This window comes from Falco peregrinus, chromosome 7, assembly GCF_023634155.1.
Source record: "Falco peregrinus isolate bFalPer1 chromosome 7, bFalPer1.pri, whole genome shotgun sequence".
NCBI lineage: Eukaryota > Metazoa > Chordata > Aves > Falconiformes > Falconidae > Falco > Falco peregrinus.
The window spans coordinates 81,929,681-81,940,467 of NC_073727.1; the positions used below are offsets into that span (position 1 = coordinate 81,929,681).

The 10,787-nt window shown below is 51.0% G+C and overlaps 1 protein-coding gene across 1 annotated transcript; it reads right to left on the reverse strand.

Moving 5' to 3' along the window:
- Window positions 1-2,859: 2,859 nt before the first annotated feature.
- On the reverse strand, window positions 2,860-6,842 carry HTR1B (5-hydroxytryptamine receptor 1B). The gene is made up of 2 exons (XM_005234779.4): window positions 4,922-6,842; window positions 2,860-3,970 (listed from the first exon to the last, which is right to left on the reverse strand). The coding sequence occupies exon 1, from the start codon at window positions 6,116-6,118 to the stop codon at window positions 4,985-4,987; it is 1,134 nt and encodes a 377-aa protein (XP_005234836.1). The 5' UTR covers window positions 6,119-6,842; the 3' UTR covers window positions 2,860-3,970; window positions 4,922-4,984.
- Between the last annotated feature and the right edge of the window lie 3,945 nt (window positions 6,843-10,787).

Here is a 10,787-nt window from a genome sequence, read left to right on the forward strand (position 1 = left end):
TTTTCCTTAAAGCCAGGTCAAGGCTTGGAGATTTTGGAGGACTCCCTGGCCCTCTTTGCTACAGGCTCTCTTTGGTGGAGAAACCTGTTCTTCAGTCTCTGCTACATTTCAGTTTGAATAGGATTTCATCATTTGCATACAGAGTTGCCCTCAGCCACACTGCTTACACTTTGCTGCTGCAAATCATAATGATTGTTCTCCACTGCTGCTACTCCTTGTTTTTGCCATTTTATTCCCTGAAAAAATAGCTTGAGACTGGGCTGGATTTTCAGGTAAAAGTGCTTACTTCCGACAATATCCAGTGCTTTCTGAGCAAAAGAGCATGGAAGCAGCAACTGTAAACCATAAAGCCATGGGAATGCTCTGCTAATGGAAGTCAGATTGGCTTTTTGCAGGCAGAGGCAGAGGAGGGTGGAAATTGGCTACTCCAAATGGGCTGTTAACTCTCATCCCTACTCTACGTGGCCTTGCTGGAGGCTAAAGGCCAGACCAGCTTCCTCAAACGCTGTGCCGTGGCAGTGAATATGGTATAAATATCCAGAACGTTAGCTGAAATCCCTTTTGTCCCATGGAGCCTTGGCACATCAGTCAAGGCATTTTCTTGTTACGCATGCAGAGGAGGTAGAACTTTGTAGGCTGCCGCATGGCTGTATGAAGGTTCACTGCAAGGGATTGCCCGTCTCAATTTCTATATTCTGCATCTGTGTTTTGTTACCTGGAGAAGTGAGAAATGCCTCAAGAAAAATTGAGGCATACTAGGAAAATAGTGCAGCTATGGGGCTGCACACAGCTGTTCCCACAACTGCAGATACTGTTGAACAGTCATATGTCTCGCAGCGCTTGCAGTCAGCAACACTATCATCCACGCATCCCTTACCATGAAACATGGGAAGCATGAGGTTTGCAAATGTGTGATCAGCTTCAGATCTCAGCACTCAGGAGAGATTTGTCTCAACAACACCATTTAACAGTGTCTGAACCCGACGCAACAAATAGGTAAGAGGAAGCCGTGCTGCTTCTGTAATGAAAGACTGAAACAGCATGGGCTTAGGCACCTTTGGAGTTTACCTGCAGTCATGAAGAGGTTCCCGTGACAAAACAAGGGCAGGAGTCGGGGTCCTCTGAGCCCAGATACACGGTGTACAGGATACACGGTGGACAGGACAGCCCTCTCCTACTGAAAACTTCAGATGCTCCATCCTTCCAGAGGCACAGCACAGTAAGCAAGCGCAGCAAGGGAGTGAAGAAGCAGGAGGGCAACGTCCTCAGATCTCTCCAGAGTCAAAACCTCACCACCACATCCCTGAACCCTAACATCTTTTAAAACCTAAGTTCAACCAGGACATACTCTGCCAGTCACAAAGAGCTGAAGCTCGCGAGGGCCACCTTTCCTGTCCAAAACCACACTACATGAATCTTAGAACACGTTTTACATATTTATATTTTCCAGCACTGAGTGATGTTTGCCCTACATTTCTTCTCTTTCGCTCTGAACAGATGCATGTCCTCACTCTACCTATCTCCCTGCAGGAACGTTTTTCTGAACTAGATGCTGCTGCTGGGGTAACACAAAGCCTTTAACTAGCAGGTATCTCAGCAGGGCTCCAGTTAGCTTCCTCTCCTCTAGCCCCAAGTCACTCAGCGCAGCCTTCACACCGACTGTCTTCCCAACAGTGAGCATGGTTACCTGAAACGCTTGTTTGTGCAGAAAGTTCAGAGCCTCAGCATAAACTTGGAAGGATAATTTCCTGATGAACTAGCTTCTCGGCAAAATCCACACATCACAACAGGGAGCCAGGAATATTTGCTGCCAGCTGCTGAAGATGAAGGTATACTCCAGCCATGTGAGGACTAGGAAAGTCCAACTCCTGAAACTCTTGCTCTCCAAGTCACGTAACTTTGTAAAACTGACAGAAGGCTTGATTCTCTGTGGCAATGCTGAAAATACTCATTTTACGGTTTCATTCTCCATTTTTTAGACACGTAAGAAGCCCAGTGATTTCACGGAGAATTTGGGGTCAACAAAATTAATTCTTCAAGATTGGAAAACCACAAACAAGAATAGCTTAAGCATTGTTTAATGGCATCTTCCTTGCTTTTTTCACTTCATATATGCAAAAAACTAAAATTTTGAAGGAACATAAGCACTTAAATATGATAGTGTGTTAGAAAATTCCTCCAATCACATTTGTCTGTAATAGTTTGAGAGGGTACTTTCTAGAAGCATAGTATAGTAGAGATATATATTTTTTTTAAAGGTATGCAATTTTTAGGCTTTTCTGGATTTCTTCAAATTACTGAAAGTGTTTATTTCCCACTACTTTAATTTGTATCTTGAGACTTCTTTCCTGCTCGTGACCATGTCTTCCTCTTTACAGCTAATGGGAGTTTCAGAGGCATAGAGGGTCAGGTGCCTTTCTTTACTATTCAATTAGATAAATCCTTATTACTTGAATGATTCACTGAAGAATAACAAGTAGATCAATCATGTAAGATTTTTCCAATCTTGATAATAGCCCCCATCTAGAATACATACATAGTTTTACAAGAAAACGATTGCAGTATCTAAGTGCTAAAATAAGTTTTGTTTGGAGTTAGAGTAAGAAAAAATATTTGTAAAACACACCTAAAAATTTAATCTAGGATTATATCAAAGTAGTAAGAATTATACCCAACAGTACTGGTCAGGATGAAAGCAAATCTGCCTGTTAAAAATCTGACCACTGATCAAAGCTTTCCATTTCAGCCTTCATCAACCGCTTTGAGTGACTCATCAAATCAGCCTTACCCAAAAAGTCAATACTGAGAAACCAGGTAAGCCAATAAATAGTCCTTTCAGTCACACAATTGCTACCACTCTTGAGAACACAGTAAAGCATTTTATTGTTTATACTCATTTTCATTTACACATAGGAAGAACAATCAATGCAGTTCTATCACAGCAGGTGGACCATATTCCAAAACTCTAACTTCGACTGCTGAATAGGCATAGACCTGTCTTAAGGTCTGATCAGAGAAGGAGAAAAAAAAAAAAAAAAAAAGAGGGAAGTTGGGACGAGAGTAGTTTCACTAGCATCAGTTAATTCATGATTCATGGGTATTTATTTTGCAGGTGATATATCTCTTCTGAAAGAGATTAGAAGAGAACTTCACTTTACGAAATACACTAAATAATGTAATTACTTAGAGAATTCTAAATTTCGCAGTGGTTCATGCAGTAAGGGTGTGCAACTGACACAAAATGGAAAACATGGTTACAACATCAAACTGCTACTTCTACTCCCAGCTGGTTTATGGAAGAGGTCATTGGACTTCTTGATTTCTGCTCTTGTGTTACAGAGTAGAAGCAAGAAGTATTTATTTCATAAAGGCAACTATGAGGACAGACTACAGATATGCAGTGCAGTTGAACAGGTCTACAAGTCTTGTTTCTACAGCATTTGCTATTGTTTTGAAACACTAACTTTTGCACACTGTCACTTCTCACACATGTTCAGCTGAAGGAGTCATTTACAGAATTTACTGTGAATGCTCCTATTTTAAATGCTTTTTTCTCCTCTTGGCCTCATAAGTGAGGGGAGCAACTCTTTCCACTGAAAGAAAGAAATTACAGGTGTGCAGAAGTACAACTATGCTACCAACACAGACAGAGACAACTGTGCTCTTGTGCACACCCCTACAACCGGCCGGAGAACAAATTAAGAAGTTAAGCCTGCAAAATAAATGGAGTTTACTCTCAAACTTTTTCTTCAGTCCAGATGAATTATAGACCTTGATTCGAGGCTGCCCTCTTTTTTTGCAACTGATCTGCGTGACTATTGGAACAGCATCTCTGCCAAAGTCATTACACTGAAATGCAGAGCTGAGCAGTTTGGTGGCAGTATGTATTGACGTTTTTGCAGCATCATGAGTCTGGCAACTGGGCTTGGGGAAGTTTCAAGCAGTGGGTCTTTACAATAGCAACTTGATTCTGCAGACAAAAAGCAAAAGATTGGCAGAATTATTAAAGTATCACAACAAAGGCAAGTACAGAACGTGGCGCTGAGTTCAGCAAAGAGCTGGCAGCCGCTTTTGCCAGAGGCGCGGCGAGGCGCTGCCTTTCGCCTGCGAAGAGAAACGGAGAGGTGTCGAGTCCTCCACGGTGGCCAAGAGGCAGCTTTCCTCTCGGGATGCCCGCTCCCCGCCGGCTCTGCTTCCATCAGGAGCAGCCGGAGCCGTAAGGAGGCCAGAAAGTAGGCTGAACTTTACAAGCAGCCTTAACCTGGGGCCTGTCCTATCTTCCTTAGTTTCCAAAAAAAAACCCAACAAAACACCCAAACAAAAAGCACCACCAAAACCCAGAGGAAAAGAAAACCACACCACACCCAAGCAAGGAAGAAAAACCCCAACAAACAAACAGAACAAAAGACAAACCCACCAAACAACCCGAAAAACCACAAAATAAATAAAAAAACCAAACGCGAGCTGGAGATAGGGCTGCATCCGACTCGCTGCCGGGGGCGGGGGGGGGGGGCGGCACCGGGGGGCGCTGGCACGGCAGGGGGGCCGTGCCCCGGCCCGGCGCTCGGCAGCCGGGTTGGAAAGCAAGTGCCGTTTAGCACTAATTGGTCTAAACACGGGCATTAGCATACGAAATGGAGGCAGATTGGTTTAATCGGTGGAATAAAAAGCAGATTGCCGTGAGTCACTCCCTGCGAGCTGGGGGGGGGGGGGGGGGGGGGGGGGGAGAAACCACACACACACTGAAATGCCAGGAGCGTGCAGCATCGCCGCTGTTCGCCGCCGCTTGCAAAGGGGCTGCACACCAGCAAATCGGGGGGTCCCGCCTCCTCCCCCCCCCCCCCAGCTCCCGCTCCCCCCCTCCCCCCAAGCCCTCCCGCCCCGAGCACCGCGGCTCGCCGGGGCGGGGGCGCGCACCTACCTGTGGCGTCGGGCACGGGCGTGCATGGGGGCAGCCCCGCAGAACACATCACATTCAAAATGTTCAGCTTGTGCATCGGAAACGTATGAGTTTGTGGAAAGCTTGTTTGAAGTCTTCGTTAGACATGGTATAGATGATGGGGTTGATGAGGGAGTTGAGATATCCAAGCCACGTGAAAAAGTCAAAGATGGCCATGTGGAACCAGCAAGCGTCCTTGCAAATAGGCAACACCAGGCTGATGATGAAAAAGGGCAGCCAACAGACGATGAAGGCTCCTAAAATAATCCCTAAAGTCTTTGTAGCTTTCCGCTCTCTAGCGGCTGTGAGCTTCTTCTTCTCCAACAGAGCATCCGAGACCTTCACCTTCACCTGGTTCATGTACACGGGAGAGCCCGTCTCGCTGGATCCCTCGGGGGCCTTGGAGTTTATGGACGTGACGGAGGAGGACGAGCCCGGGGAGTCCGTGATTAACTGAGCCCGCGTTAGTCTTTTACCCGCTTTCTTTGGCGTCTGCTTCAAAATCCGCGATCTGGCTTCCACGTAGATCCTCCCGTAGAGGGCTATCAGCAGCAGAGTGGGGAAGTAGAAGGCTCCCACCGTGGAGTACACGGTGTAGAGGACGTGGTCCGTGTTCACCGCACAGCGAGAAGCTTCCTCGGCCTTTGCCTGCCGCCAAAACAAAGGGGGCATGGAGATGCAGATGGAGAAGACCCACACCAGAGCGATCATGCCGGCTGCCCGCTTGGGAGTCCGTTTCGTGGAGTACTCGACGGCGTCGGTGATCGCCCAGTAGCGGTCCAGGGCGATGACACAGAGGTGCAGGATGGACGCCGTGCAACAGGTGATGTCCGAGGACAGCCAGATATCGCAGACGACCTGGCCCAGCGTCCACTTGCCGGTCACAGTGTACATGGTGCTGATGGGCATGACGAGGATGGAGACGAGGAGGTCGGTGACGGCCAGCGAGGCGATGAGATAGTTGGCCGGCGTGTGGAGTTTCCTCGTCTGGTAGACCGTGGCGATGACAAAGGCGTTGGAGAGCACCGTGGCCAGGGTGACGAGCGCCAGGACGACGGCGAGCACGATCTTCCCGGAGAGGGGGGTGGCATCCTGGTAGATCCCTTCCTTGGCGCTGCAGTTTCGGTAAGAATCGTTGGCGGGGAGCAGCGGCGCCTGGCAGGGGCCGGCCGGCTCCATCCCTCCGCGGCCGCCGCCCCCGCAGACGGCGGGGCTCGGCGCGGCGCGGCACGGCGGGGCCGCTACCCCGGCAGGACCCCGTCGGCGCCGGGGGAGGGCTGCAGCATCCCCGCGCCGGCACCACCTCCCGCCCGCCCTTCCGGGAGCACCGAGCGGGCTCCGCGGAGCCTCACGCCCCGCGGGCAAGGGAGCCGGGCAAACCCGGGGCCAGGCGTGCCCGCTCGCCCCGCCAGCTCATTTCCCCGCCGCCTCCCCGCGGAGCGCCAGCCCCGGGCATGGGGCTCCCGCCCCGGCCACCCCTAGGCGCAGCCCCCGCCGCCCGCGGCTCCGCACCGCGTCTCGACGGGCGCAGCGGCAGCGGCGGCGCCGCATGCCCGCGGGAAGCGGCCTCGCCCCCCGGGCTGCGGGTGCGAGGGCAGCGGAGCCGCCCCGCCGGGCCCTGCCTTCACACGCAGCCCGCCGCAGCAAGTTTGCAGCCGCCGCCGCGGGTGCGGGAGGAGCAGGAGGAGGAGGAGGAGGAAGAGGAGGGTCCGCGGGAGGCAGGGGGGGGAGACCACCTCCCATGGTGCCCCGCCGCGGGCCATGCTGTCGGGGCCCGGCCTCGGCCCAGCGCCGGCGGCCACGGGCAGGGGCCGGTGTGAGGGAGCGGTGAGCAGCCGCCGCCCCTTATATAGCGGGCGGCGCGGCGCGGCTCCGCCGGCACCGAGCAACCGGTGCCGCTCCCGGGCGGGCTGCCCGCCTGCCCGCGGAGGAGGAGCCACCGCCTCCCCCGGCCCGCCCTCCCGCACCCACCCGCCGCCCGACGGGGGGGGCCCGGCTCCGCGCGCCGCCCTACCGCCGTCCCCCGCCCCTGCCTCCGCAGGCGTCAGGAGGAGCCCGGGCTCGGCCCCCGCCTCGGCCCCACCGCAGCGCGGAGGGGGAGCCGCCCTCCGCAACGGCGCAGCCCGACGGGGCGCCCCGCGGCACTTGGGGTGCGCGTCCCCCTGATCCTCCGCCTGGCCCCGTCCCTTCTAGCACCGTGCCCGCTGCGCCGCGGGGCCGGGCGATGCCCCGCTCCCCACGGAGCCCGCTGGCCGCGCGGGGGCGGCTGTGCCCCCCCGGGCCCTCCGACGGCGGCGCTGCGGGTGCCGCTCGGTGCCGGTGCCGGAGCCGGAGCCGGGCGGGCGGGGAAGGGCAGGGTCGGGGCGCAGCGGGGCCGGGCCGGCGGCTGGGGGCTGGGAGCCACGGGGCTGCGCGCTGCAGCGCGGCGGGTGCCGCTGCCGCGGGGGATGCATGTCCCACCGGGACACATCGCCTGCTTTATTGAACTTGAACTTCTAGCGATCCAGCGCCTCCTGGGCTTAGGCTTTCTTACCCTTTTTTCCTCCCTTTTCTTTCTATTCGTTTTTTTTCCTGGTGTGCTTGGAAACGCACATCCGTGACTGAAGAGCCCTGACGTGCCCTGCAGGATCCTTCAGTGCTCGGCGGGGGGGGGGGGTCGGGCAGGAGGTGCACCGGGACCACACATTTGGCCAGATCCTGCAGCTTCTGCCGGCGTTTGTTCTCCGCAGCCGCAGGAGAGTTTTGCACGGAAAGGGAAGGGCGAGCTTGCTTTTTGCTGGGTCAGGGTAATTCCAAGCTCAGTGAAGTGCCTGTGCTCCAGCCCTCGAATAAACCTCCCAAAGATGCCACGGCAAACCCAGCAAAGAGGAAGCAAGGTTTGAAGTCTGCAGGCATGTTTGTGCACACCTGCACATCTTGTTACCTGCCTCAGCTCCCTGAGGAGTCTCAGCACTCCTCTTTTGGCCACCTCCCCCTGGCTTGTTTCCTCTGTGGCTGGAGAAGGTGAGCAGTTTCCCTGTGCCCCTGTCCTTACAGGGCCACTCGGCACACGCAGGGACAGGCACTGCATTGTTCTGCCTGGGAGATGGAGCTCATGGGCAGGGTGGGAAGCCACATCACTCTGTTGGTCATCCTTGAGCAAGAGGGACTGGTGAACCTGCGAGGACGCATGCAAAGGAAGGACAGCAAGAGAAGGCTGGAGTGGCCCAGAGGGGTGAGGAAGCTCTGGGAAAAGAAGCATTGAACCGAAGGAGAGCCAGGGCCCTGCAGGGACAACCCTTTCCCTCCCTATTTCAGTACTGGGCAAGGTGCCCTGATGTTGGGATGCGCTAAGCATTCGCAGGTCCCCTGAGGTAAAAAAAGCAGTGACGGTGCTTGAGATTTTGTAAAATCAGTCCCAGATCTGCTTTTTAGTTAGACTCTCAAGAAGCAAGGTAGGGAGAAGATTGCCTTGGGTTAATAAAAGTGTGGTAGTCAAAGTTTGCCTATATTCACCAAACTGAAAGAAAGAGAAAATGTCAGTAAGCCTTTCTGTTTTCCCAGAAGGGCTTGGGATAGAATTTGGTCTGTTTCCATGTTTTTATTTTGTGGTGCCTCGTGCTCAGTGGAGTCTGGTAATTGGTTGGAGCCTCTAGGCTTTATTGCATTAAAAATAATACAGAGCTATCTACATTCTTCTCGTCCCTTTGATGGGCAAAGATTTTGTAATCCTGGTTTCTAATACAGTGTGCTATTGCATCCACTTATGCTCAACATTTCTGGCTTAATTTAGTTGTGCTTAAGTTGGCAGCTGCCCTTGAGCCTCCATAGTTCAAGATTCTTCCCAAATAGGGCTATGTAGCTGAGGCTGATTTAAATTTAAAACACTAATAATAAAAGGAAAACCTAGTCCTTCAGTTTTGGAACAGCTTGCCTCTTGTGGAAAGGTTCTTCTGATAAAATTGTAGAGCCTCCAAGGCTAACGTTCCAACCCTAGCCACTGCCATCAGCCTTGTCATGTAACGCAGACAAGTACTATGTGAATGGGCAATGAGTTTTGGCCACCCTACTAATGTCAGTGTTTACCCTCATTATAAAATGTTTGTGTTCTGTGCACAGTTTTTGCTCTTGCCCTTCTCCATTAATTCTGGGTTATTATTCATCAGTAATCATCATTCATCGCTTCCCTCTTTGTCTTGGCAGGGAGATGCTTTTCTCCTCCCTTGTTTGTTTTCTTCTGTTGTGCTCACTCTTTTCTTACTCAGTTATGTAGTACTGCTGCCAGTGGTCAGGAAAACATTCAGACAGGGTGTGCCAGGTCTAGCTGTGGTGACTTCACTTGACTTCCCACAAGGATCACCTGGTCCTCCCAGGCAGATTCAGTAAGCATTCCCCATGCTTCTCTCAGGGACTTCAGTCTTGGGTTAGGAATAGCTGCAGCAAGAAAGTAAAGCTACCTTCCAAATAGTGTTCCATTTCATGGACCTGGTACTGTGCATCACTGCTGGTGGGCCACGCAGATGATGTGTCCCCACCCAGGCACAGGAACTGATGCTCTCTTTAGGCTGTGCATACTGGTTCCCAGGATTTGTGTCAGAGCAAGAGGTGCTCAGATTTTGAAAAATGATTCTTCCTCTCTGTCCAGCCAGGCTGCACATAGTCCTGTGTCACAGCTGGGCTCCTACGGGCCAAGGCTCGATGAAAGCAGGAACTAGGTTCTACCTAGATCATCACTAAATATTGGAGTCTCAGAATTCCAGTCAGAAACATATTGTGAATCATATAGATGATCGTTCATGTGATAATACCTCACTGCTGTACTGTCACACTGAAGCTTGCATTTCATAGTTTACTTCCCCTCTCCTAACTGGATCTGAAAAGATGCTTATGGGAAGAGATCCTATTTCCTGAAGATTTTGGCTTCTGTGCTGAGGCAGGCATAAAATTAATTTCTTTCTGCTAGCATAAGACTGTTAATACTTCTTATATCTAGATTCTGATGTACTAAAATATCCAAATATAGAAACTGCAATGAAAACCAAGCCTATTACTGGTTTATTGCATCACAAACTGCCCATGTACGGCATAAATGTCATCAATGACTTATAAATAAATTAGAGAGAGAACAGACATATAGAAATAAACCTAACCACCAGAAAGGAAAAGTCCTCATCCTAAGACACATAGAAACAAACACAGGTACCAGAAAGAAAGTCTTCATCCTGCAGTCAGATCTGTCCTGGCCACAGATGATGTTGTGTGGGTTTTGACTTTTGGATCCTTGAGATATGTTTGAACACGGGGCTCAGTGCACAATATAAACTTCACCTCTGCCCTTGACTCAGGTGGCAAGTTGTATGTAACACCATGAGATTCATCCTCATATTTTAAATAATGGACTTCTGAGTCCTTCTGTTAGCAGAGATAACCTTCGCTATGTAAATCAACACAGTGGTATTTTGTTGAGTTTGCCAACAGACAAATAACACTAATGTATGTGTGAAGTTTCTCAATGTTAACTTTGAAATATAGCTGAGGCCATTTAAATGCCAACACTTTCAAGTCACTAGTCAAAATAAAACCACCCAGCTTGAATTAATGAAATTTAATTATAAGGAACAGCTGGGCCTGGTTTTGATTTTGACTCCAAGGACCCAGAAAAAGAAACGAGCACATGGGCTCAATAGGCACACAAACACACCGAGCTTCTCGACCCAAGAGAATAAAACTAGATCAAGTTATCTCCTTATTCTTCATGCTGATCAGGCACAGTTGCTGAAAAGTGACTCAGATACCTTCTGAAGAGTATTCAGTTACTCTAAGTAGGCAACTGAGGTCAAGCAAAAAGAAACTGCAGTCCTCCCTTACA